This window comes from Marmota monax, unplaced genomic scaffold (assembly GCF_021218885.2).
Source record: "Marmota monax isolate L192 unplaced genomic scaffold, Marmota_monax_Labrador192_F-V1.1 WCK01_AAM20220418_F8-fsc00125, whole genome shotgun sequence".
Classification (NCBI taxonomy): Eukaryota; Metazoa; Chordata; class Mammalia; order Rodentia; family Sciuridae; genus Marmota; species Marmota monax.
Genome location: NW_026695235.1, coordinates 11,178,234 through 11,206,170, shown reverse-complemented (window position 1 = coordinate 11,206,170; position 27,937 = coordinate 11,178,234). Strand labels below are relative to the sequence as shown.

At 58.0% G+C, this 27,937-nt stretch overlaps 1 protein-coding gene across 4 annotated transcripts in view; it reads right to left on the bottom strand.

Moving 5' to 3' along the window:
• Positions 1–18,182, bottom strand: part of Pde9a (phosphodiesterase 9A) — an 84,076-nt gene extending 65,894 nt beyond the window's left edge. For all 4 annotated transcript variants that reach the window (XM_046438862.2, XM_046438859.2, XM_046438860.2 and 1 more), the window contains exon 1: positions 18,044–18,182. In XM_046438862.2, coding sequence (XP_046294818.1) covers positions 18,044–18,112 — 69 coding nt within the window. In that variant the 5' untranslated portion in view covers positions 18,113–18,182. The remainder of the gene's footprint in view (positions 1–18,043) is intronic.
• Positions 18,183–27,937: the final 9,755 nt, after the last annotated feature.

Here is a 27,937-nt window from a genome sequence, read left to right as displayed (position 1 = left end):
TGGTGCCTGGCCTACCGCAGGGAAATGGGGGACGCTGTCTTCATACGCAGGAGACAGTGATGGTTTAGGACGTCTCCACGAGATAATGGAGGCTGTGGAATCATGTTCTTAAGACCGTTCAGTGCTGCTTTGGGAGCTGCTCCAACGTACCCAAATGAAAACAGTAGGGCACAAAACTCTAAGAGCAAGCCACACACGCACGTTCACACATGCACAGACGCACAGATGCATGCACACCTGCACGAGAAATAGCAGCAGGCCCGGCCCTGAGACCATAGCATCAGCTTCCTCCGGGTGCTGGGGTAATGTTGTAATCTCTTCCTGGTATCAGTCTCCATTTTTCTCATTTCCTATGATGAATATGTAGGACTTTTATAACCAAGGAAAAAGTCACAGAGCTCCCCAAGCCAAGGGAGCCGCAGGAAACAGAACCAGCTTATGAAATGCACTGCTGCATTTACATAAGATCCTCCTGAGAAAATGAAAGGTCTTTACCGTTTTTATTGGGAAAGAATACTCTTCGGCATTAAGCCAAACACATAAGGAAATTAAACGACCGTTAGCCAAAGGATGGGAATCAGAACTTAAATAGCATAGAGCTGGGAGTGTGGGGGGACTGGTGTGAGAGGGAGGCGCCAGGGGAAAATCAGAGAGGTGGGAAGACGCAGAGGGGCCGAGGGTGGAGGAACAAGAATCCGATCAGAGGAGGAGGCCGGGCTCCTGGGATGGGGAGGAGAAGTTCCGAGGTTGTGCCCTGGTCAGGAGTATAGGTGGAGCGATTTCACAAAAACCAAGGGCTTGAGAGGCCCATGTGCCTGGTGACCCCAAGGGCATGCAGGAAGGGCAAGAGAAGCTGTCCCACCAGTCTTCCTTCCCAACAGTTGCACTGAATCCTGAGCCAAAGCCCTGCAGCCAGGCCTCTCTGCCCAGGGGCCAGGACTCCACAGAACCCTCCCTTCCTAAAGCTGCAGCCATCCTGGGACCACTGAGCCCACGTACACCTGGAATGAGGAAGGGTGTGGCTCCTGCTGGCCCCTGCGGCTCTGGGCCAGGGCTTGGAATTCAGGCTCGTTCCTTCTCTCTGAGTGCACTTCTGCCTCTCAGAACCTCAACTGAGCACCGTCCGCAGGGTGGGAAGGCCCAGGCGGGTCTGAGACCCGAGCGTCCTACGGCTTAGTGAGTCAGGGGCCGCACTGCCAGCACTCGGGCCTTGCTGCACCTGCACAGCAGCCCAGGGGGATCTTCCTCTGACCATGCGCAGGGGGTACTTGGCTGGCTGTCCCAACTGAGCGGCCCAGGGCTGGCCAGATCCATGTTCTGGCTGTCTCACACCTTCAGGATGGCCCTGGGCTGTGCACTGATCCAGGTGTGTTGACTCTCAACACAGGTGCAGGGAGGGCAGAGGAGCAGGTAAGGAGGGGTCGGGCGTGAGCTGAGCTGCAGCCCCTCCCCTCGCCAGCCTGACCCAGGGGAGAGTTCTCAACCTTTCTGAGGCTCTGAACCTTCAGCTGTGAGGTGGGGTCATCCCACCTGGCCTACGGCAGTGCTGGGAGGATCCACCCCGGCAGATGGAGGGCCTGGTACATGGGAAGTTCTCAGCAAAGTGGCAGCAAACTTGTGGGTCACCTTCCTCCCGCTTCCTCCTGCAGAGGCCACCTCACCAGCAAGGGCAGGGAGGAGGCCTAGCCTCGACTGGTCAGCTCTTCTGGGTTTTCTTCTTGGCATAAACATGGAGGCCACCTCGACTGGGAATGCTGCAGGAAGAGGCTGATTGCTCCAGCTGGCCTCCAGGCCTCTGGTCCCTAGGATCAGCCACGCAGGAGTAGCTGAACCCAAAGCCTGATAGGGTAAAGGATCGGTGACCTCATCCCATTAGTGCTGGTCTCTTCTTCCTTAGACAGGACAGGAGTCTTGGGGAGAGAAGGTCCTATTGCTGGACCCAGGTCAGCCCTCGGCACCCTTCCATGCCGGGCCTGTCCATCGTGGTGAGCGGGGAGTGCTGGTGCTAGAGTGTCCTCCTGTGAGCACTCGGTGAGGGTGGGTTTTGTGGTCTGTGGTTTATGCCCTGTGATAACTGTGCCAACGCTGCCCTTACCACCATTGCCACCAAACAACCAGGGCTGACTCACCATCAGGCCAGAAGCAAAGCCACGCACCTCAGAAGCCCTGGGTCCTCATGGGGACCCCACAGCTCAACGTCATCATCATCTTAACAGCTAAGGGCACTGGGGAGACTGAAGAACCCAGCCTGGCCCGGGCACTGGATCCTGATGCAAACCCGGACTCACCTGGTTCTGAGCCCAAGGCGTAGGACACCCTTGCACCTGAGATCAGACTCTGCACCAGTCTGGATGGAGCAGTGGTGGCCTCCTGGCCTCTGCTATTGTCCCTCCCCAGAAGCAGAATATGCACCTTCTGTTTGAGAATTTTCATGTTCTCAAATTAGGGTATTCTTAACTGTACTCAGAATGAATATGGATTTAGTTCCTCCCCCCCCTCAAGGAAACTAAACCAACTCAAGTTGCTTTTAGTCTGCCTCTCGTAGACTGTGATTCATCTCTTATATCTTTTCTGAGCTACTAAGTTTTTACATAAGCTGCCGGGGACTTCTGAGAGGCTTCCTCCGTCCCCAGAGCAGTCACACAGTTCAGACTGACTCCTGGATCCACACAGAGGCCTGGAGTGAGGACTTGGCCAGACCCACCCTCAGGGACCACCAAACTCCAACCCAGGGTGCAAATCTTCCATTTTCTTTTCAGCATCTGAGAATTAAAACCATTTAATAAAAAAATAAGCTCAAAAGAGATTAGGACCAAAATTCTACATCCTACTGTTTTACTTATTCCTTCCCCACAAACGTACATGTTCACTTAAGAAAGGTTCACAGCTACCATCCATCTTCCTGGTACCTATGCATCCCTCATCGATCTCTATCTGCACTGACACATCCATCTATGTATTCTGCAACTTACCTCTAATTATGAATTACATATAATGATACATGATTCTGCCTCTTGCTTCCAGAATACTTATGATACCGTCCCATTCAGAATGGGCTAACACTGAACACAGGTAACCACACTTTCTTGGTTGGTAAAATAAAATCTGTATTAGGCCTCATATTCACTTCCAAAGTAGGAAATATTTTTCAGGTCATGTTTGAAAAAGAATATAAAAATAATTACGAAATTCTCCACTTATTACTAAGCGTCCCTGACCCTTTCTTTAAAAGACAGCCCTGGTCCTCTGGGAAGCACTCAGACACCCACATTACAAGGACAGTGCGGCACAACCTGGCCCCATCCCGCGGCTCAGCACTACCCTTCCCCTCTTGCTCCCGTCCGGTGCTCCCCAGGGGAGATTTTTAAGCTCACTCTAGATGGTATGTTATTCCATGTGTATCTCAGTGGGGTCTGTAACGCCAGCATTCCTCCCCTGGTCTAAGATAACCACAGTGTGATCAGAACCCAGGAAGGAAGCCACCGTCCCTCCTCACGTCTCAGGTTGGGTGACATCCACCTGTCTACACGCACACCTTGGAGCCATGCTTTGAGATCAAAGATAACACATGCTCTTCAATAAGTCAATGGTATGAAAAGGGGATGAAAGATCAGGAGACACGCCCCAAAACAAAATGAAGCACCCACCCAGGGCGACGTGTGGGCCTTGTTAGGGTCCTGGCTAACAGATGGGGGGGTCCTCTTTCCTTTTCTTGCCGTTTATTTGTTGAAACACACTTTCTTTGTGTCCACCCTTCAAGGTGGACATCTACGATGCTGGGGCTTTGCAGGTAGCGAGGCTCACAGAGTTAGTAAGGCCTCACGACAGGGGAGGGAAGGCCGATGCCCGTGTCCTCAGGGGCTGACTCATTACAAAGGCTGGAGAGCACGCCACCTGTGGGGACAAACCACCGTGAGGTGGCCAGGGGAAGGCATGGATGGCGGGCAGAGGGCAGGTGGCACGTGTCCAGAGCCTCCTGGCGTCATGGAGAGGCGGTCTGAGGAGATCTGATGGAGGCCCCTGAGCCCCACCCTTGCTGCCCTGGCAGAGCTCGACGGTCACCATGAGATGACCCACTGAACAAGCCACCTTGCCCACACCTGAGATGACGGACCGAGGAACAGGAAGGCTGGCTCCTGGTGTAGTCCACAGTCAGTGGCCCGGCCCCGAGGCAGCACACCTTGGTGGAGTGTGGGTGGAGCGGGCTGCTCACCTCACGGCTGGATGCGAAGGGGTCCATGCCCAGTGGACCTCCCCAGTGGACCTCCCCAGGCTCCACCTCTTAAAGGGCCCACCCTCCCCCACAGTGCCACGGGCTGTAACCAAGCCCTTATCAAGAGGCAGGTTTGCTTAGCACATCGTGAGTGAGTTCAGTGAAACCCGGCAGGGTTAACAGGAAGCAGTGAGGGAGGGCAGAGGTGCCAGCCATACACACAGGAATAGGGGTGGACGTGCAGAAGAGGCAGGCCCCGAGGAGGTCAGAACACAGGGACAGGGTGGAAGCGAGCTGGAGGAGAAAGCAAGGCACGGTCTCCTCAGGCCTGCTCTGCCCTGCAGCCCAAGGGGCCTGCAGCATGTGAGGCTGCAGCCTCGGGTGGTGGCCAGGTGCAAGGCGGGCCAGGAGGGGATTTACACCTACCTGGCCAACGGCCTGCAGCAGCTGAAAGACCTCCCACCCCTGAAGATATCCCCGTTGCCACCCTGCACCCCGTGGACAATGCCCTATGTGCTCAAGTCTCTGCAGATGGAACTAAACGAATGATTTTGAAAGGAGATAATCCTGGATTATTTAGGTGAGCCCTAAATGCAATCACAAGTGTCCTTTACAAGGGAGGAGGAGGGAGACTGGGTAAAGGAGAGAAGCAGAGGTGCAGCCGGAGCACACAGCTGAAAGGGCCTGCGATGCTGGAGGGGCACAGCCGCAGAGCTGGGAGAGGCCGGGAGGTCCTGGGCGCAGCCCTGCTGTGCCTCACGTGGGCCCAGGGACACCCAGAATCAACTTCTGTTTCTTTCTTTCTTTCTACAATATTTTTAGTTGTAGATGGACACGGTACCTTTATTTATTATTATGCGGTGCTGAGGATCCGACCCAGGGCCTGGCACGTGCTCGGCCATGCTGTACCACCGAGCCACAGCCCAGCCCAGCCGCTGTTGTTTTAAGCCGTGTTGCTCTGGCCATGTTACAGGAGCCACAGGGACCTGGCTAGAGCTGGAGCCTCCATTCTAAGTAGATGGGAATCTTTTCTGAGGTGGCGGGTCCCTGATGGGCTACAGGGAGACTGTCACAGCCCTTCCCTGAGAGCTGTGGTGAGCCTGGGTCAGGGCAGGACGGGGTGGAGGGTTCTGGCACTTGTGGGCACGTCCTCCCCCAGTGACAAGGACAGCTATCAGACTGTCCAACCCCCAGGGCTCCGTTAGGGCCGCCCGACTCTGCGCGACTTCAGGGCCCATTTCCCGACCGCGCCTGCGCGCCAGGCCTCTGCTGCAGGAGCCCGTTCATTCGTCATGGTCAATCCACTCCTCACTGGTCACTCTCTGGCTGCTTCGCTCCTGCATTTTCCCTCCTGATGGCTGAGGCCAACCTCCACTGTTGTAAATGCAGGGTCACAGGGGACGGAAACTGCAGAGTGAGGACCCAAAGGAACGCTCCCGGGGGCGCTTCTGGAGGCTTCTCTGGTGGCCACCCCCTTTACCTTCCGCCACCCCAGCCAGAAGGCGGCTTCCCTCTCTCCGCCCTGCTCTTTGGCTTAACTTAATCAGAGCCTTTCTGGGCTCCTTGGCATCTGGCCAGGGTCGAGGACAGAGGAGGTTCTGGGGCCCTGGGCAGCAGCGCCTGTAAGCCAGGCTTCAAGGTGGCACATGGGAATGGTATAGGTTAGGGTTAGGGTGAGGAGGGGAGGCTCCAGCCTGGGAGGTGGGGAGGGCAGACCCTCCTCCCACCTGGGGCCCAGGGTGCGAACATCTTGGCATGTGCCGTGGTTTGGAATGTTCCCCAAGACTCATGTGAAGGCCTAGGTCTGTGGATATTGCTCCTGCAGCCCGGGCTGACCGGTGCCAGGTGAACAAGTCCTCAGAAGGCTGAGACCATTGAATTCCAGTCAGTCCTTGGCACTTTCTGGAACCTGCTCTACACTCTGGGCCACTGAACCCCACGGCCCCCTCCTCAGAGTATCAGAGGTGGGTTCAGGCAGAGACCAGCCACTGGTCCCCTATTCCTCACCCTGGGAAGGGGCCAAGGAGACACTCTGTCTGTCCTGGGACCCTCCTGGGTAGGAAGGGCACCACCTTGGACTCACTCCCTTCTTTGGAAAAGTCATCTCTAGCTCTCAGAGCCTGAGTCCCCCGTATGCTCCTCTCTGGGGCCACGTGCAGTCCCAGAGGTAGGAGCCCCCATGCCTCCTGTCCCAGATAAGCGGAAAATGCACGCTGCAGAATTCCTTTCCCAGAGGTGAGCTAAGAATCCATCCATCCACTGCCCATGGCAGGTGCAGGGCTGAGGTGAGACATGACCCAGCTCCAGGGCCAGAGGACAAGGCCAGAGTGGCAGGAAATGACAAGTCTGTCCATACACGGGGCTTCCTGGGAGTGGACATTTGAGTAGGTGCCATGGCTCAGGGAAGCAGATACAGGGCACCGATGGCAAAGGTGTTAGGGCACAAAGCTGGCAGGTGCACAGCTGCCAGTCAGAGCCTGCCTAGGCCTGTGGGAACCCTGGGCAGCAGTGGGCAGGGGCTGCTGGGAGCTGCCTTGGGCCGGGTGTGGACAGGGGCTGCTGGAGGGGGCACAGGACAGTTTGGAGGGTCCCTTAAGAGCTGGACCAGACCCTGGGAAGGCCAGAGTGTGGTGGCACACGCAGCTGAGTGAAATTCCCGTGGCTGCTGAAACAAACCACCCAGCTGGTAGGGTAAACGAGAGGCTGGTTCTCCAGTTCTGGAGGCCAGGCGTCTCAGTGGAGGCTGGGGCGGTGGGTTCTGAGGCTGCAGGGAAGCGCCCTCCTTCCCAGCTGCTGGTGCTGCGGGCACCCCAGGGCTTGCCCACGCCCCCTGCCTCCATCTTCACACAGCCTCTTTCTGGTCTGTCTTGGGTCCTGTGCCAGCTGCCCTCTTCCTGGGACACCAGTGGACAGCAGGAAGGGCCACCCTACTTCAGGATGGCCTCGTCCTAAGGTGACTATGTCTGCATAGACCTCTTTCCCCAGGGGGTCGCACTCACAGGTGGGAGCCAGGACAAGGGTCACACAACCTGCTTCTCAGGTGACACAATTCAGTGAGGAAGGGATGGACAGAGGTCAGTGGAAGGATGTGGGGACAATGTGGGCAGGCCACGTGGGAACCTGGAGATGGGGGCCGTGGGGCTGTGAGGAAGAGACAGGGGTCTCCAGGGCCCCTGGGTGCAGCCCCGGGAGCCCTGAGGAAGCTTCATTCCATGGGAATTTGGAAGAGAGCTTTCCTCCCCCCCCCTTCTTCCTCCCCTCGTTTGTTCTGTGTGAAGCTGCACAGAAAAAGGAAGCGGTCTTCCCCATGACCTGTGCCAGATGACTGCTGCCCAGGCTGCAGGGCGGGGGCCTCCTGCATGGCCCTGCCACCACCTGCCCAACCCGAGCTTGCCCAGCCTTCCACTTGGTGCTGATGCACTTTTGGGGTGGAGTCACCCATGACGTGCTGTCACCTGCAGGCAGCACATCCCCGTGCCAGGCTGAGAACGGCACAATACCACTGATGTGCCCACGTCAGACGGCACCTGTAACGTGGCAATCGTGGGCCATGTGGCCCATTGCCCTCTGCAAAAGGATTCCTCCTGGACTATTTTAAGCTGATGCCTGGGGCTCGAGGCCCCTGGCTGGAGTCGCTAAACCCCTGGCTGCTTCTTCCAGAAGCCACTCCTGGCACTCAGTGGGCAAGTGGGAGCTGGGGTCTCCTTGAGGGGGCCCTTGGTGTCTGGACCCTCTGGGCTCCAGGTGTCTGTTGGGAGCCATGTATAAATTATGGGCTTGCTTGAGCCATGAAGGCAGGGGGCTGCTTTTCTGGGAACTCCTGGGTGAGATTCCTGGCTGGAGAAAGCCCAGGTCACGCTGGCCCTGCCTCAGCTCACAGCCCCAGGATCAAACACCGCTGCCGCCGAGAGGGGCGTCACCTGCCACCACAAGGTCCCGGCCACACTGGAAGCTGATGTACTTCCTTAGATAAAGGACTGGGGCCTTGTCCAGGTGTCCAGTTCCAGCTCCTCTCAGGGCTGGGAGACCATCAGGTGCCCCCCTTTTAATCTAACTTCTGTCTTTGTCTTCTTACTGATTATCTCAGAGCAGGAATCCGCTCTCACGGGGTGCTGGTAACCCTGGCATAGGTGTCCTCCTGGGGTCCCTGACCCTCCAGCTGAGACACAGGGGCTCATCACGGGCATAGTTTCTCTGAATCAGAAACTGGCTGGGGACTTAGTGGCTGCATGTAATGACGTTGGGGACAGGCGGCCGCCAAGGAGCCAAGGCTCTGGCGTGGACAATCTGGCACCCAGGGACCACGGACATAGGGGCAGGGGAGCAGATGCAAGTGGAGCTGCCTGCAGAGGCCTGGGGAGGCCCTGCCTCAGCGAGTCACCTGGGAGCTGGGCAGAGATGCGCTGGGACAAGCAGGTGAGGGCCTGGCCCGCCTCACCACGCAGGGCAGCGGGGAGCGGGCGCCCCCACAGCTGCTGAACACACCAGCCTGCATCTGCCTTGGGCTCAGCCCACAGCCCCTGATCCCAGGAGCCGGGGACATCACATGGGGTGACAGGAAGAGGGATGAACCCTTAGGCACCAGGAGGCCCAGCCTGACCCTGAGCGGGGAGGGGCGCGTGGCCTCCGTGCCCTGCGGACGCCCTTCACCTCCGCTCTGCAACCCCCAAGGTGCGGCCAGCTTTGCGTCACCCCGTCACAGTCAACAGCTTGTGTGTTTGTGTGAGTGCCTGTGGTGTGTCTGTAGTGGGTGTGCGTCTTGTGCTAGGAGGCGTGAGTGTGCCGTGTGGTGTGTTGATGCAGTGTGTGTGGTGTGTACTGATGTGAAGTGTGGTGTGAGGTGTGTGTTCATGTGCGCACTAGTGTGATGTGTGTGCTGCGTGCTGGGTGGTGTGCTTGTCTTGTCAGGACAGGTCCCTGCTTAGCAGGCCATGCTGCTGTCCCTCTGGTAGGGTGGAGGCAGCCCTGCCTTGGGGCCACACTCCTCTGCTCTGGACCTGCCTCCTGTAACACCACAGTCTGCTCTTGCCAAGAGGGTGCTCCACGCCTCCCACCCCTGCTGCGTGGGCTGCACCCCTACTGCGTGGGCTCCACCCTCGCATGGGCACGAGACAGCACTGAAATAGGCCTCAGGCCACGGCCCTGCACCCTGTGGGCCCAGGTGGGCGCTGTAGGTCTCCAAGACCCCAACGGGGTCCCCAGCTGCAACATCCAGAGCCTGAGTAGGTCCCGGGCTCTGGCTTTCCTGTTGGCGGTGCCTGAGCAGTACCAGGCCTGCACGGGAGCTGCCTCGAGACTCCAGACCTCACATGGCCATCCAAAGCCTCCCTGCCCATGGGACCTCTGTGACATGGCCCTGAGGAGGCACCCCAGGGCTGTCCCCCAGTGCTCTGGACGTTGCGTGCCTGCCAGCCACCCTGGCACTGTGCTGGAGACAGCCTGCCCAGCTGCAGAGCCCGGCGGGAGCCGTCACTGCAAATATAAGTTCCAGGTGGAGAGATTACTGAAGATGGCTTGATGATAATGTCAACTGAGCTGCCTCTTTTCCTGTTATTTGTAAGGCTATAAAAGTTGAAAAAAAAAATTCTGCACAGGAGAAGCCATGAGGCGAGAGACAGTCTGAATCACCAGGCTCCGTTAACTGGTCTGCCTGCAAAAAATAAATCAACACGGCGGGCGCTGGGCCCCTCCCACTCACACCCTGTCCTGGGCACCCCGAGCCCGCCACGTGCAGGGAGGAGCAGCTTCTCCGCGTGGCGCCCTGTCCACTGACAGGGCAGTCAGGCAGACCCGCCAGCCCCAGCCACTCCATGTGTGGGTTTGGACTGTTCCCAGAGGCCCACAGGGGATGGGCAGCTCCTGAGGCTGCACATGGTGGGTGGGCAGCTAAGTGGCAATGGAGGCCGAGTGCCCAGGGCTGGAATGGACGCTTTCCATACAATCCCTTCCACGGCCAGGTGATCTCGCCTGCACAGCTACTGTTCAGCCTGCAGCTGCCAGCTCTGCCCACTGCCAAAGAAATGCAGATCCATGGTGCCCCGTCCACCTTCCCTGCCTCCTGGGCTCTCCGCAGCACCTCCCTCCAAAACATCGGGAGGAGCAAAGAGAGGCACCAGGGACGTTTTTTAGTGAGGAGAACCAGGGGAAGGAGGGTGGGCCTGAAGCTAACCTGGGAAAGGCGTCCCTGAGCTGAACGCTCTCGGTCAGGCCTTGTTTCCAAAGCATACCAGCACACAGCCGTGCTGGCGGGATGTAGGGCGCCAGAGGCCACTCTATAACCTGGAGCCAGAGGACCTCTCCCAACCAGGCATAGGGATCGGGCTGCCCTGAATCCATGACATGGATCAATAAGTCCAATAAGTAACAAAAACAATGCTGTCCACACAATCACCAAGGGCCCGTGCACTTGGACGCATGAAAGCACCCAATCTCCCCAAACCCTGTGAAGCAGGCAGGCCCTGACCTCCACCCACAGATGGAGGTTCTGAGGCACGGAGAGCAAGGGGAGCAGCAGATGCCACACAGCTACCAGGTTCGGTGGCAGAGGGCCTTGCCAGGGTCTGTGCAGCCAGCTGTGAGGTCACAGAAGCAGCAGAGGCTCAGTGAGGCTGCCTCTGGAAAGCACCTGCCCCAGCTTGGTGGCCCCATCCTCACCCCAGGGGGGGCTCCACTCTACCTGCGGGGACCCACTGCTCTTGGCTGGCCCCTTGCAAGCCCAGGAGACAAGAGTGGGGGCGACCGAGGTCCACAAAGCTTCGGCAGACCCAGGATCCCTCCACTGCGCCTGGGAAGCACCCTGTGGGCCAGCTCTGCAAAGGAGCTGGGCAGAGCTTCCGCGGGGAGAGGGCTCTGGAGACAGACATTGGCGATGGCCACACAAACATGCAGATGTGCTTAATGTCCCCGAATGGTGCACTTAAAAATGGTGAAAGTCATACATTTTTCTGTCATGTGTAGTTCATCACGATTTAAGAAATGAATTAGAGAATCTAAAACAAAAAGAGTAAAGCACTCTGGTGCTTCTTTGAACTGTTTCTAGACCCAGTTTCTACGGTTCTGTGAGCCTGCTGTGGGACTGTGTGGCGGGGGCAGGGGACAGCAGACAGGGTGGGGCCACAAGGCAGCACACTGCACCCTCGATGGGGAAGCCTCCTCCAGACGGACAGCAGGGCACCACCAAAGTGGCAGCTGAGGGCACGGCACAGTGGCCTGCAGAGGGACTCTGTGGAGTGTGGACACACACGCTCTGCACACTGCCACAGACGAGGGCCAGCTGTGTGCTCCAACAACACTGTCCCCAGATTCAGAACATGGCTGTGCAGACGCAGGATGAAAAGCAGGAGGCTCACTGCCGACAGCCCACCCTTCACCTGCCCCAACTGCACTCTTGGTGGGCCCAGGTTCCCGCCGGGGCTTCCCTGAAGCACAAGTGGCAAGTGTTCAGGGAGAAGGGAGCACCAGACAGTGTCTGCCTGGGCAGGACTGTCCAGGTGGAAACTTGAGGGCAGCAGATGAGCTGGTGACTGGATGGGACAGGGATCGGTGAGTACCCATGAGAGGCCACAGGCATGCTGGGCACCCAAGGAAGCAAGCCCAGGGTCTAGCCTCCCGGGAACCGCAGGCCACCAGGCAGCACTTCCTTTGCTGGCACTGAGGTCAGTCAGGGAGGGCTGCTGTGGCCCTGTCCCACCCCCCATGTGCCTGCCAGCCTGTCTGTGCTGATGGGCAGCACGTCCCTCCTCTGCACCCTGCACATCTCTGAGGCCAGACTCCCTCACCACAACGTGCTCTCATGAGACCGGCAGCCTCCTCGGCTCCCAGCACACGACAGTTCCACCTCCAACAGGAGACCTCCAGCTTGGAGGTGAAGGGGTCCTGGGCAATGGGGCCCAGCGTCTGGGGACCCTGGGCACTGTCTCTCTGTGGCTGCCTTTGGTTCAGACTTGCAGTGGCATTGGGAGAGTCACACAGGTGACAAGAAGGGCCCTGCCATGGCTTCTTCCAGGGTCTCTGAGAAGCATCAGGTGCTGAACTGCCTGGGCCTCCCCTGGTGCCCATGCCACCCAAACACTTGACATGATTCACCATCATCTGCTTGATCACTCTAAAGGGACGTCACCACAGTCCACTTTCCCCAGGAGAAAGTGACCAGAGAGGTCACTTCTACCGGCAAAGAGCAAAACCAGACCCAGCAAGGCGGCCTGTCCCAACTCCCACCCTCCTCATGACCACCAGAAGCAGAACAGCCCCTCTGTGCATCAGGGTGGCATTGCACATGGCCTGAGAGATCCCCAGGTCACTAACGGTCATCCACGTTGGCATCATGTCCATTCAGGTCTTCAGCGTCCCTTCCCAGGCTTCTGACTTAAGAGGCCCTCAGACCACAGCCGTGGTGGAGGAGGGTTTCTGAGTAGCTTCCATCACTGTGACAACATACCCACAAAAACCAGCTAACAGAGGAAAGATTCATTCTGCTCAAGGTTTCAAAGGCTTCAATCCGTGGTCAGTGGGCTCCACTGCTCTGGGCCCGAGGTGAGGCAGCACAGGGTGGAAGGACCCGGCGGGCAGAGGAAAGCTCTTGGCAGCTACAAAGGGGCTGGGGAGGAAAGGCCACGGACAAGACATAGTCCCCTAAGAAACGTCCCCCTCCAACTAGGCCCCCCATTCTACACTCCCAGGAGTCCACTCAGCTATGAATCCCGCCAAGGATTATCCACTCACTTCCCCAGAGCCCCCCTCTGGACACTCTGCATGGGGACCAAGCCTTCAACACACGAGCCTCTGGGGACAGTCCAGATCCGACCATAACAAGCATCCAGCGCTCCCTGACGGCACGGTGCCCCACTCAGAACATGGACAGCACCTCCCTCCGTACCTGGTGGATCACCCTGGCCGGCAGGCGCTTGGCCGCAGGTGGCTTCTTGAAAGGGAAACAAAGCCAAGATGTTCTTGCAGGATTCAGAGGCCAGGTCTTACTGCAGCGGAGGCAGAGGGGTCATCCCAGGGGTCAGGATAGAAAGAGGGCTGGACATCCAAATGCTCCGTACCCCACACTCCCACCTCCATCCTCAGGCTGGGACACCCAAGGGGTATGGCTGACCCCTTGTCTAGCTCCCTGGGCTCGACGGGCTAGGTTACCATTTCCTCACCTGTCCTCACAAACGTGTCACAGGAGGACAATGACTGCTGGGAATGGTGAGGATGACCAAATGGAGCATGAGGGGGAGGGGACACTGGAGAAGCAGGCAGCAAGGAGCCAGATTTGGTTGGGCTAGGACCAGAGACCACCCAGCAGGGCATGCAGAGTCTGTGGGCTCCCCATGCAGGGTTCTGAGCAAAGGATGAACACCTCTGGGGGGAAGATGGCAGGCCAGGCCTGGCAGGCTCACAAAGGCCCCTGGACCACGCTGGGTGGAAGACCAAGTGTGGAGGGAGCCCTGGGCTCTGGCAGGGGCAGGGGCAGCTACAGAAGCTGGGGGCAGTCCTCGGGTACCCAACCCGATTCCCAGCTGTTCTGTCTCTGGCTTCTGTCCTTTGGTTCTGTGCTTCAGAGCAGCAACAGCCTACAGAACCAAGTGCTCTTCACCCTTCGAGACCCGGGTTCCTGCTCAGAGTGGTGGGTGGGGCTGGGGCACCCAGAGTGGGGACCTTCCCCGAGAGCCACCAGAACAGGGTCACCGCAGCAAGGAAGCTGCAGGGTGCTCAGCCTTGCCCAGATGTGACCTCTCGACAAACCCACGCCCACGGCTGGCCAGAGGGCCCCCAGTGGCCTCTCCCACCTCACCTGGGAGGTTGGCACACCCAAGCCCAGAGGTACCACCAGGCAGGAGGCCCCTGTTATAGAGGACTTTATCCTGTCATCCCGGGTACGTCGGCTGAGCCCATCCTTTCTCCACAAATGAGAAAAAAAGGGCAGGTACTGAGGCTGGGGGCCTGGGCGAGGGAAGCTGAGAAAAGAAATTCAAGACCTCCGGGCAAATGCGCAGAGCTCGGGCTTCCAGAGGGCAGACTCCAAAGTCCCCTGACTCTGGGCCCGGGGCTCCTGCCTCCCTCCTTCAACAGCCCACCTGGGGACTGGATGCAGGGGTGGGAGGAGGCCTTGCCTGCTGCCCACCTGTGCACCCTGGCAAGCTGAACACTGGTTGACAGGGACAGGTGTGTGCATGTGATGCTGGCCACGGGAGGCTGCCCCTGGCCACTGGGCAGTCCTAACCCAGGACATCCCAATGGCTGCCTGGTCTTCTGGGAGGGTTCCTTCCCCACCAAGAAGACCTTCACAGAGAAAGGAAAGCAATCCATCAGGCCCACATGCATGTACTGCCACGGGCTCTGCCCACCACGGGCTCTGCCCACCACGCGCTCTGCCCACCACGCGCTCTGCCCACCACGCGCTCTGCCCACCACGCGCTCTGCCCACCACGCGCTCTGCCCACCACGCGCTCTGCCCACCACGCGCTCTGCCCACCACGCGCTCTGCCCACCACGCGCTCTGCCCACCACGCGCTCTGCCCACCACGCGCTCTGCCCACCACGCGCTCTGCCCACCACGCGCTCTGCCCACCACGCGCTCTGCCCACCACGCGCTCTGCCCACCACGCGCTCTGCCCACCACGCGCTCTGCCCACCACGCGCTCTGCCCACCACGCGCTCTGCCCACCACGCGCTCTGCCCACCACGCGCTCTGCCCACCACGCGCTCTGCCCACCACGCGCTCTGCCCACCACGCGCTCTGCCCACCACGCGCTCTGCCCACCACGCGCTCTGCCCACCACGCGCTCTGCCCACCACGCGCTCTGCCCACCACGCGCTCTGCCCACCACGCGCTCTGCCCACCACGCGCTCTGCCCACCACGCGCTCTGCCCACCACGCGCTCTGCCCACCACGCGCTCTGCCCACCACGCGCTCTGCTGTGTCCCTCTGAGAGTCCGAAGCAACTGCCACTGTTTACCGTTTGTACTCTCCAAGGGACCAAGCCCAGCGCCTTGCTCAGGTCAGAGGGGCCTGTCCTAAGGTGGCAGTCACCCAGCAGAGCTAACCAAACCCGGTGCCATCATGGTCACATGGAACCCCGCACTCAGCACACAGATGGTCAATAAAGACAGGTGGCTCATCGACCAGGTGATCTGCCCTGTCCCATTTAATCCCTTCAATGGCAGCTCACTCTTACCCCATTTCACTGTTGAGAAAAACCTAACCACAGAGAAGGTAAGTGGAGGTGCTGCCAACAAGAGCCCAAGGCAGGAGTGCGTCCTCCGGGGCCCTACAGCCTTCGAAAGGGGCTTGAGAGCGTTAACCAGCTTCTCAAGGGAAAGTCCCTGGGATGGAGCACAGAGTCCCTCAAGCCTTGTTGCTGATCCCTGCTAGATAAGCCTGGGCAGGTGTCACGACACCTGTGTGTGTTTGGAATTTTCTTCATCTATTAAAGAAAGCACTGAGGACTGCCAATAGCTGCACGATTCTCCGAGTCCTGGGAATGCCAGCAGGATCATGCTCACAGCGAGACCTCCACAGGGAGGGCACCGGCTCCAGACAGCTTTGGCTCTCCATCCTGAGCTTTGCCAGGCGGTACCCACGAAGCCAGTGTTCGAATGACTTCCCCGTCTTCCATCTTCCACTGTCTGGGGAAGGCTGAAATGGGCGGCATTGGTAACGAGAGGGACATAGAGCACAGAGAATGCAGGCGTGCTGTGCTTCCCTGTCACCAGGCTGGTGACCACTGTGGCAGAAAACAACACAGACCCTCCTCTCTGCCCGGGCCCCCACCCATGCCCTCTCCTTGGAAGCCACATGGGCGTGCTCCAGGACTTCCCGCGGAGGGGAGGCAGAGTGGGTCAGGCTGAAGTGAGAGCATGCTGGGAAGTCTCAGGAGCATCCAGTGCCTGGGACTCTAAGAAAAGGCATCTCAGCCAAGGACAGCATCTCAGAAAGTGCTCTCAGCTGAGCAGGTAAGGTCCCGTGGGTGCTGCTGGGTGTGCAGCCTGCAAGGTGGGTGAGCGGGCTTTACTTGCTGGTACTGATTCAGAAACCAGGGGTGGCCTGGCTCCCAGCCGAGGCCAAAGATCCAGCTCTAAGTGTCTGACAATGCAGATGACAGAAAGCAGAGGACGATGAGAAGGGTCAAGAACAGTGACTGACTGGCAGGGCCACAGGGATGACCAGATTTAAAGAGCATGGCCAGTGTCCTCCCCAGGCAGGGTGAAGGATGTTTGTGGGGCGGACAGATCCGTTCCGCAGTGTTCCAGGCACTCTGTTTACATTCCCTCACCTACTTCTCCTTGCACTGTACGAAGCGGAAATCACAGACCAGGATGCCCACCCAGAGGAGCCAAGGCACTCGCTGTCCATCACAGCTCTGTCCCCTCCCTGGCCGCCACCTCTCCACCTACTGCCTTGTTGTCCCTCAGAGGTGGCCTGTGGGCAGCTTTCCTAGAGGTCACCCACCTTAGGTGTGTCCACTTCGGACAACTTACCTGCCCACAGTGCCCATCCAGCCTGGCCGCCCCAGGGCTCACCTATGTCCCTCCTGAGCCTTCCTCCACTTCCCACCTACTGCTCTAGGACCTCTGGGGAGTTCTTAGGAAGGACCTGCCACGCTGATCTGCTCACAGCACCTCATCAGCACTTCAGAAAGAGGCAGATCTCAATAAATCCTCACCTGAAGGGAAAATGCGCACACACCTGCCCGTGGGCATGTCTGCACGTCCACACACATGCATGTGTGTGAGCTGTGTACATGCACCTGGGGAAGCCTTTGGGCAGGGCCCTTCTTTCCTTTGGAACGAAGGAGGCTGTTATTTCCCTGTGTGTCCACAGGCACCATTCATGGAAGTCAGAGGACCTGGTCCATCTGCCCTTGATCAACTGTCCACAATGATGAAGTAAGGGGCTGACCACCTGTCCTTGATGATGCCTCCCACTCCCAGTTAGCTGAGAGTGAGGTGACTTGTTGACCACACTCTACTGACTAAGCTAGCTGAGGGCAGTCTGAGAACCCAGAGGTCCACACCCTGCTGGGCATCGCCTCCTGGCTCCTCTGTTGGGTTTCCTTGAACAGAAAGGTGGCAGCTGCCCTGGCACCCTGAGATGTCCAGCCGAAGTCTGGGAGCAATTTCCTCATAATGTCTTTTCCTCAGGGACTTTAGGGGGAGCTCACGAGAGCACCCCCACCCCAGCCAGCTCGCCATTGTCCCTGTCTTCCAATCAGAAGCAGAGGTCCTGGGTCTGTGGGGCCTGGACGCTGGAGGGGGCTTAGAAGGGGAGAGGCTACGAACAAAGGGGGTCCTTGGCGAACCCCTCTCTTATGTGACTCCTGTGGATAAGGAACCCTGGACATCTGGAGAAGTCCTTCCCACCAAGGGATTGGCAGACGCACCGCAGAGCTAACCGCGGGCCTCCCCGACCCCCAGCGAGGGCCCTGGAGACACGGCAGCCCGGAGTCCCCTCGGCTGTCAGAGCTGCCCACCTGCGGGGCCGCGGACCCCACCCACCCCGCCGGCCCGGCCCGCACCTGCGCGGCGCGACCAGAGGCGGCGGGAGAGCTGGACGCTGCCGAGCTCCGCGCCCGGCGGCCGGCAGGTCACCGCCGCTCGAGCGCCCCTCGGCCGTTCCGCCGGAAACCGCGGGCTCCACGCACCGCCTGGGAACGCAACGGCTCTGCCCGATCCGATTTTTCAAAAGGGACCAGTGCCACGAAATGCAAAAATGCCCCCTCGAGAGTGGCCCCCTCCCGGGAGCCAGCGCGCGGGGACACCTGCGCCCGCCGCCCCCGCGGAGCGGCACACCGAGGCCGCAGCGGCTGCGCGGGGCCGGGGGGCGCGGCGGGGGCCTACCTTCTGAATGCGTCCATCGATGTCCAGGTAGATGGCCTTGGGCCGGTAGCTGGAGGAGCCGGACCCCATCCTGCGCCCGCCGCCGCACTTGGACTTTTTACTGTACTTTCCCGACGCGGCCGCCGCGCGGGGAGGGCGGGGGAGGGGCGGGGGCGGGCCGGGGGCGGGCCGGGGGCGAGCAGCCAACCCGAGCGCCCGCCGCCCAGCCGCCGCCGCCGGCTCCGCCCCCGGCCCGCCCCTCCCCCCCTCTCCCCCACCCTCTCCCCCTCCCTCCCCCTCCCTCCCCCTCTCCCCCTCCCTCTCCCCCTCCCTCTCTCTCTCTCCCGCGCCCCTTCTCTCTCTCCCTCTCCTCCGTCACCCCGTCCCCTCCCTTCCTCTCCACTCCCCGCTCCAGCGCCGGCTGCTCCCTCACTCTCCCTCCCCACTTTCTCCCTCCCTCCTGCCTCCCTTTCTTCCTCTCCTGGCTCCTCCCCCTCCCACGCCCCCCCTCCCCACCTTCTCTCCTGCCCCCCCATCTCACCTTATCTCTCCGTCCTCCTCCTGCTCTGCCCCCTCCCTTTCTCCAGGTCCCTCTCTCAACCCCGCTCTCCCCGCTTCTGCTGCTCACCCCGGTTTCCTCTCCTCTCCCTGCCCTCTCCACGTCTCACCCCTTCTCCTCTCTCCCACCCTCTTCCCCTTTCTCCTCTGCCCCCTCATCCTCTTCACCTCCCTCCCAACATTAGGGCACCCCCTCTTCCTTTTGACCCCAGCCACCTTGGAGACGGGGCCAAGTGGACATCCAGTGTCTACCTGTCCTCTGTGCAAATGTCACTCCTTGCCTCCCAGGGGGTCATTGGGTCCTCAGTAATCACTGAGCAGGGCCCTGAGCCGTGGCTGGGTTTTTACCCAAACCCAGCCCACTTAGAAAATTCCCCCAGGCTCCCCCCTCTGGCAAGCTTGCCACCCTCACTTAATTTGAATAGGAAGTGGGAAAAGTTCCTTTTCCTTCATCTGCATCCTTTCCCAAGTTGTGGGCACTTGGGGGAGGGCCAGCCTCTTCCCTGCTGCACCTGGAGCTGAAATGCAATTTTGTTTCTGTCCTTTAAGGAGTCCGAGGATTGCCCGTGGGCAGCCTGCTGGGTCCAGGCTGTGCTGGTCCCCCACTCTGTGTTAATTGTGCAGGGAGTGTGGGAAAAGCAGGAGGGAAGAAGGAGGGATTGGGGGCAGCTCCTTGGCCTGCAGATCACAATTCTCTGGGGTTTTCCCAGCGAGAATGGGCTGGGGGAGTGGCTAGAGGGCTGCGGTGGCTCCCAGGGCATGTTGCTTTTGGAAGGAGAGGCGCAGAGAATGCGCTTATTGTTTCTTCTAAGTGGATTCCCAGCATCAGCTTCCATCTGTTGGCTGTCTGGGCTGTATGCTGGCTGAGAGCACTCGGTGCATGCAAGGCCCTCCTTGCCCTCAGGCCTGTTGGGAGCCAGGCCAGCAATGCCCTTCCTTGGCCATGCTGGTCTCCACCTGGTGGACAGTCACCAGCTTTACAGACTCTTCCAGGTTCCAGGGCCATCTGGAGAACTGGCCAGGGGGAGGAGAGAACATCAGCAGGAGCTCAGGGACTCTTCCTCCCCTTAGGTGAAGGAGTGGTCACCTCAGTCCTGGACAGACTAGCTCTTGATCACTTCATGTGCCCCTCCCTGCTCTCCTGGGGACTGGGGCTCTCAGAGAAGGGTGATGGTTTTGGCCCTTACTGGTTCTGCAGCTCCTGCCCACACCTCCCAGGGGTTTGATCCCAGAGATTTGCTTCACAAGTGCCTTGAGGGAGCCTAGGGGACAGCCCAGAGGCCCTTGGCGGGGGGGGGGGGGGGTTGACCCTGCTGGGTGGTTACATTTGTATTCCTATCTCACATTGTGATCTTGTGTCTCCAAAAATCAAGGTTGGCACCTTGGCTGGCTGCCCAGGCTGCCTGGGGTGGTGCCCCCCACTCGGCATCTCCCAGTTCTCCACTCTCTGTTATCAGGACAAGTCCTCTGTTCCTTGTAGAGCACAGGTGAGTGTCCAGACCTGATGTGTTTCCATGGGTGGCTGGCCAGCGGCTCTGTGCCTGGGCGTGTTGGGGCACCATGGCAGAGTTTATCTCTGAAGACAAACTCAACTGCTGGACAGAGATGTTCAACGAGTCACCCCACAGAGGAGCAGCCCACTGCCCCCGATTCCCTGTGAAGCTGAGGTGTGCCACTTACCAAGAACTCCATCGCTGTGGGTTGTGATGTTCTAAGCACTGGGGATATGGAAGCTAGCAAAGAAGCTGAAACCCCATGCCTGCAGGGGTGGGAGTTTGGGGGAGCAGAGAGATGAGGTGACATCGATATGTCAATACAAGGTGTGGTGTGTAGGGTGATTGTAGCACAAGAAGAGTCTTGGGGAAGTGCTATAAAATGTGCCCTGTGGGGAGCTGGAAACGAGGGGAAGGGCCAGGCATAAGGTCACGTGTGAGGAGCCCACGGGGACCCAAGGGAGCAATACCCTGCTAGTGCCCTTGCTCAGAGAGCCATCAGGGCTGAGGTGGGGGGGGGGGGCTGGGTGTCTGGGAAGTGGCGGGGAGGCAGACCCATGGGCCACACAAGTGACCTCAGTCTGCTCTGTGTCTGATGCGTGCCATGCAGGAGGTGTACACCCGAACCATGCTTCCCCAGGACCACCTGGCTGCTGCGGAGAGTGCACTGGACTGGGCAAGGACCTGGTTTGCACCATGGTGGGGTGTCAGGGTTCTTCAGAGCAATAGCAGAGTAGAAGACATATATATATATATTGTATGATAGGGTTATGGTCTGATAAGTGTATCATAAATTATCCTAAGTCAGAAATGCACCGACTCCACCTAACCTACCACACTCCATGGCTCAGTGACACAGCAAACCGTGGAGTGCCAGCCGTTTCCCTCATGGTCCTGGGGCTGTGGTCACCACAGCCGGCCTCTTTGAGAAAGAATCCTACTGTGTATGTTTCCAAGATTGGGAAGATACAAGTTTGAAACCCTGCAGACATTTTCTATGGAAGGCGTATGGCTTTGGCACCATGGTGAAGGTGGAGAGTCCTTGAGTTGAACTGTTGAAGTCCGGGACTATTGTATCTGCATCATGAGGCTTTGGCCCATGGGATTCTGGAACCGAGAAGGTGTAAGGTGTGCCATCTGCCAGCTGGAGGCCCAGGACCTCTGATTGTGTCGTCTAGTCCAGGTCTGAAGCCCTGAGGACCACGGAAGCCGAGGGTGTGAGCCCCAGACCATAGGCAGGATACCAGGGTCCCCGCACATGCAGGCAGGGGTGCGGGGGCAGTTCCTCTCCTACCTTCTTGTTCTCGGGAGGCCCTCAGTGGATCTGATGAGGTCCACTCACACAGGGGCTCCTCAGCCCACCATTCACGACAATCTCACCTAGAAACTCCCTCACTCCTAGAATAATGTGGTGCTGGCTCTTTGGGCATCTTGTATCCAGGTCAAGTTGACCCACAGAATGCACCATGGCAGGTGGTGGAAATGGTGGCATTTGAGCCAGGTGGGGTTGCTCAGGTCTTCATCCCTACTGGATTGCTGTCGGACATTACTTCTGTCCCTCCGTGAGACCACCGTTTGGCCTTCCTTCTGGGTGGCCTCTGTGGATGAATGTCCAGAAGCCGGCCTCCCTCATGCCCCCCACATCAGCCTAGGGGCTCCTGTGTCCCAATCTGTGTTTCATGCCTGGGAATGCAACCATATGAGTCAAGGTAAAAATGAATGACACCTCTGGTCATGGCCAGGTGACAGGAGTCTGGGGTGCATCCATGGTCCTGCTCATCTGCCTCCTTAGCTGGGGCCTTGGGCCTTGGGGAACTTGGTGTCTGAACTTAAGTGCCATAAGGGGTGTTAGAGGGATGGACACTTCCAACAGTGGCCTCAGCACCAGCTCCTGCCTGCCTGTCACAGGGAACAACAGTGTTGGGGGCAGGGGCAGCCTCCATCCCCACCTTCTGCCTGGATTGCTGTTTCTTCCGGCACCTTCCAGCATGCACACAGACTCACTCCTTTACGCAGAGCTCACTTCGTAATTGCCAAGGTGATCAATCAGAGAGGAATTTCACGTTGAGTCATCAGAGCACAGGAGAAGATGGAGGAGGTGAGCTGAAGAGAAGGGTTGAAACACACCTGAGGTGCTGGCTGCTGCCTCCTGGACCCCACACAGCCCACTGTCCTCCAGTGGGAGGAAGGAAGGGCGTCCTGCAGCTCAGCGGGCCATGGGGCAGGCAGAGGGTGGTATCCAGGCAGTGTGGACGGGCCCAGCTGGCCAGGACTCCTGGAGTCTGCTCCCAGCAGCTGGCCTGGTCTGGGTGGGCTTCAGCAAAGTGTTGGAGGGCTGCTGCTGAGCCAGGACACAGTGGGCAACTCTCTGCCTGTGCTCCTGAAGGCTAACCAGTACTTTTCATGACTACTCCGAGAAGAATCCAACTGCTTCCCACGCGGCCCTTCTGTACCAGGGGTTGGAGAGGAGACAGAAGCCAAATTTTCAAACGAGCTGTGCTGAGTACATACTGTGCGGAGCCTTGGAAAGGGGACCGGAGCCCCAGGACACTGGCACACTGCAGAACAGGATTAAAAGGAGCAGATTACAACGGCCATGGGAGGCACATTACCTCCTGAAGAGGGAGGTTCAGCTCTTGGAGGAGTCGGCTGGTTTTGCAGCCAGGAGAGGAACTGGAATGCCACACGCAGCACCAAGAATCAGAGAAGGTGTGCTCTTTGCCCATCTGCCCCAAACAGCAGTGTGGAGGGGGAGGCAGGCTCAGTTACGTTTGATCTATACTCTCAACCTGTTTCTCTTTATGACTTCCGTAATTACAAAATTATTACCAGTTGTAAATGTTTCAAACAATGTCGAAGAAAAGGCAAAGTCCCATCTGGGTAGAGACGGACTCGCCTCTGCCTCTGTGGCTGGCTGTGGTCCCTGACACCTGGACCGTCTCTGCAGCCCTCCCCCGACATGCTGGACGACTGCATTCCCTGTACATTGCTGCCACTAACGGCAAACACCGAGTACATATCCTGCGGTGGTTGTGTCATGATTCTTTAACACTGGCCTTGGAAGTGAGCTTTGTGGGTTAAAGTGCACTTTTCATGCTTTTGTGTGCTGGGCAAAAGCACATTTAAATTTTCCATTTGCTAATTACCCTCCAAAATGGCTAAACCAATTTATTGATTTCCCACGGCTGTCAACACTTCCACAAAATAATATGCTCTAAATCCTGCTTATCTTTTCCACCTGCATGAGGGCAAAAACCTTGATTTGATTTTGGTTCTCTGTTTATAGGTGAGACGTGTCTCGTGTTTGTGGGCCGTTTGTGTTTCTCCAGTTGATTCATATGCTCTGCACTTTATTTTTCTTCAGACTCGGTTTATTATTGATTTTTATTGGCTCCTGATGTAGAAAGGGCTACTATATAGTCTACAAATATTTTCTCCAAGTTGGCGGCTTCTCTCCTGACCTTATTCATGACGCATCACGACGTGGCCTTGCGTGTTTAAGTAGTCGAGACTGATCCACTTTTCCTGTAGGTGTTCTGATCTCTCATCAGCTCACATAGGAGACGCATTTATAATAGAAAACTAGAAAAAAGAAATGACCTAAATTTTCAAAAACTGCATCTGGCTAATGAAACAGGCACATTTTCTGGAGAGGTATAAAGGACGGCAATCCTGTCCAGCACGTGGAGGCCCCGGGGAGCTTGCACGGCCTGGTGATGTAGCAGGGCCATGAGAGATGGGCGCTCTGGCCTGTTCCTGCCTGGCCCACTTCTTGGGGACATGACACTGGTGACGTACCTGGTCAGAGCAGGCCCTGCCCTGTGGGGTCTGCACACCAGAGGAAGCCTTGCCAACAACGAGAAGAGAGCAGGACAGCTTCAAGATGGGAAGGGGAAGTCCAGAGGGTTGTGTTTAGAGAGGAAGGGGTTTCCTTCTTTCTTTTTTATTTTTTTCTCTAGTCTTCAAAGATTTTGTCTAGTGTTATGAGATTATTTTTGCCATAAAATCAAGAACAGGTGAAGTGTTAGGTGATATAAAATAGCCCGGATGGAGCTATTTCAAAGTGATTCCCTCCCTCCCTCCCCCTTCCCTCCCTCCCCCCTTCCTCCCTCCCTCCCTCCCTCCCTTCCTCCCTCCCTTCCTCCCTCCCTCCCTTCCTCCCTCCCTTCCTCCCTCCCTTCCTCCCTCCCTCCCTTCCTCCCTCCCTCCCTCCTTCCCTTCCTCCCTCCCTCCCTCCCTTCCTCCCTCCCTCCCTCCTCCCTCCCTCCCTTCCTTCCTTCCTGTTTGGTTCAGGGGCACTTAACCATGGAGCCACATCCCCAGCCCTTTTTTTATGTTTTATTTTGAGGCAGGGTCTTGCTAAGTTGTCAGAGTCTGTAAACAAGTCAGGATGGCACCTGGCAAAATGCCAGAGGGAGTGGTTGGTGAAGTAACGCCAATGAGCTATTAAGTGTGGAGATTCCTGATTGGTTGACTGCTGTATCTAGTTTATGCTAATTAAGATGAGCTGTGTGGAGTGTATAAATACCGCTCCTGTCCTACAATAAATGGCGTCCACTCCTGCTGTATCAATGTACACAAGTTATTCGTCACCCCCTGGTTATTTTGCTGCAGCCGGACTGCGGCACTAAGTTGCTTAGGGTCTCCCTAAGTTGCTTAAGGCCCCGTGAAGTTGTCGAGGCTGGCTTTGAACTCGTGATCCTCTGGCCCCAGTCTGAAAACCATTCTGCTTTCTTATAAGTGATCAGAGGAAAGAGGATCTGCACCCACAAAGTGTGGTAGGCCCAGGGCTCGGGTGACGCCTCCTTCACTTGGCTCTGGTGGTGTGGGGGATGCTGTGCTGTGGGTGGCCCTCAGCTGGACACACTCTGCTAGTGGACAGGATGGGCCTTTGTGGGGAGCTGGCCAGGTCAGGTCCTTCTTTCCTATCTCCTTCAGTTATTTCAGGGGCCTCCCTATAGGTGTTTGGTTCCCTCATCTGTCCCTCCTGACTTCCCTAGGGTACTGCCTCTGGGGTCCCAACCCTGTCATGTCCCTGCTTGGCCCTTGAGGGACTTGTCCCCACCCAGGGCCTGGTCTTCCCACCACTCCTAGGGTGGCTGTTAGGATTGGGGTCTGGAACATACCTAAAGGCTGTGTGAGGAAGACTGGTCCCAGTGCAGTATCCAGAGGGTGGGCTTGGGGAAGGGCCTGGATCCTGAGGGCTCAGACCCGTGGATGGCTGATTGGACACTGAGCGGAGGTGGGAGCCGCAGGCAGGTGGGGTTGGAGGAAGCAGGCCACCGGGCAAGCCCCCTGGAAGGGACTTCTTGTCTTGGCACCGTAAGCCAAAATAAGTCTCTCCCCCTCTGAGTTGTTTTTCTCTGATATTTGTCACAGTGATGAAAAGCTGACTGACACAGAAGCTCACCTGGACGCTCCCTCCCCAGGTGGCTCTCCCGACCTCTATCTGGTCCTCACCTCGGCCCCCCACTTTGAGGTCCCACCCCTGACTTTGCACATCATTTCATTCAAGGGATCGTCCTCCTCTCTCTTCCCTTTGGTCACCTTCTTCTCTAAGATTCACTGACGTGTCCCCTACACAGTCAGGTCTCCCCCAATCCCTGCATCCCTGGAGTGGGGCAAGTAGTTCCTCCCCAAGTCCCCAGGCCCCTGGCATGCCTCTGTGACCCTCACGGAGTGGCCCTGGACGTTGGTATTTCTCTCCAAGACTCAGATTCTTCACTTAAACCAAAGCGGGTGATGGCGCTGGCCCAGAACGTTCTGAGTGGTGGGGAAATGGAGCCGTGTGAGGGTCCCCCAGCCCAGGGCGAGTGGGTGAGGGGAGTGGAGCAATGGGAGTGCCACTGTGTCCAGCAGGAGGAGCAGCCTGCCCCACCCCGCAGCCAGCCTTGTGTGTCCCCTGAGGTAGGAACTCATCCAGGGCAGGGGCTGAGGGGGTCCAGGGGCCCCTGCCAGGAGCCCCACACAGCCGGGTGGGAGGCCAGACGGTGTTGGGTCCTGAACGACTCCATGTGGTCTAGGAGCCGCTGTCTGTGCAGAGGTCATCCCTCTTGTGAAGTCTTTGACCTTGACTTTGGTAGCACAGAAACAGTACTCCCAGCTGCTGTGAACCCTCCCGCCGGTGGCTAGAAGGACTTTTCTGGGGGCTAGGTGCTCCTCAAGCTGATGTGGGGGACCTCTTTCTCCAGGGTGTCCTCTGGTGCCCTGTGCCCACCAGAGCTGGACCCAGACGCACTGTGGCCAAGATGCACACACGAGGGCATGGCCACTGGGCTCTGTGGCCACTGTGCCCCCTGGTTGTCACTGAGCTGGGAAATGGCTAGCTGGAAAGCCAGCCTTGTCGAGGGCTGTGGCAGCAGCATGGTCTGGGCCAGTCTGCCCTTGTGTGCTGGCACACCCTCAAGGCCTGGGTACTCACCTGCCCTTCACTCAGCTGTACATAAAACAAACCCTCTGCCATCTTTCCATGGAGAGCTTGACCTGTCTCCTCCTCCTCTGGTCCTCGGGCTCCTGGGCCCATTCAGGCCACGGCTGTCGAACATCAAGTCCTGACTCCTGTCCGTCTTGCAGATACTTCAAGTGACTCCACTAGTCCCAGGCCAGGCCACGCACTCCACATCTGAGTCTGATTAACAGCTTTGATGGACTAAGGGCATTCAAGATCCATGACTGCAAAGCGACCCCAACTCTCTTTGGACTGTAAGCCTATGATCTGATGAGGAAGGGCAGAAGGGCTCGCTCAGCGAGCAGCCCTGCTGGGGGAGAACCACGAGTAGCCACCTGCCGAGAGCTGGAGGAAGGCCCAGAGGAGTCCAGGTGGGCTGAGCAGGAGGGTTTGGTTTCTTCGGGCGCCATAACTGGCAGAGTGCTCTCAGACCTGCCCCAGGCAGCCTCAGCTTGCCAAGGGGCCCTCCTTCCTGTAACTATCCTGTTTCCTCCCATCTGGAAGGTTCTCTGTGGGAAATAACTTCCTCCCAGAGACCAACCTTTCAGGCTGGTGTCCTTGTGATTGGCCTCTGGCTGGTCCTGGAAAATGGGGCGTCCGCTGCTCTGCTCCCAGCAGCCCCTGCATCCAGCCCCCCAAGGTGACCTCAGGAGCAGCTCCCAGACTCCAGGTTGGTGTTGAGGCCAATCCAAAAATCCAGTGGCCCCTTGCTTGGCTGGACTCTGGAGCCGGCCATCACGAGTGGGGTGGGCTGCAGACTGGAGATCGTTTCCATAAATAGGGCATGGAATCCGAATTCCTGTGCAGACTTGTCCGCCACTGTTCTGCAACAGCACAGATCTGTAGATCCTGTCACTCCAACTTAATTGCAAGCGTCTTAAAGAGGAGGGTTGTGTCCTGTTTATTTTGGGTGACTCTGAAGTGCCTTGGAATGCTTTAAAAATATCCCAAATGCTAGTTTTAGGGGCTGGGGCTTGTATATATCATAGTCAAAGAAGCTCTGGCCGCACCTCTTGTGAATCTGATTTCTGAAGCTCCGCCTGTCTACATAAGCAGGAAGCATCCTGATGGGGCCCTGGTCCTCCAGTGTCCCACGCCCCAGGGGTTTATGTGGGTCAAAGGGTAGAGCCTCTGCCCCCCCCCCAGTAGGGAGAGTGCAGGGCTCCTGTCCACCCACTTCTATCACTTCCCACAAAAACAAGCAAATGTAAGTGCCCCTGCCCACTTTGTGTGTAAGACTATGTTTTGCAAATTACAGAATGCTAGGAAAGCTAGGTCTTCACAACGGAAAATCACTCCTCCCTTGTCTTTCCTTCCTACCATTGAGTCATTGATGCTATTTGCTCATTTAAAGAATTTGGGTTGAGAGCCACGTGTAGTAGGGGGCCTCTGTGGTCTCCTGGCGCCTTCCCCAGA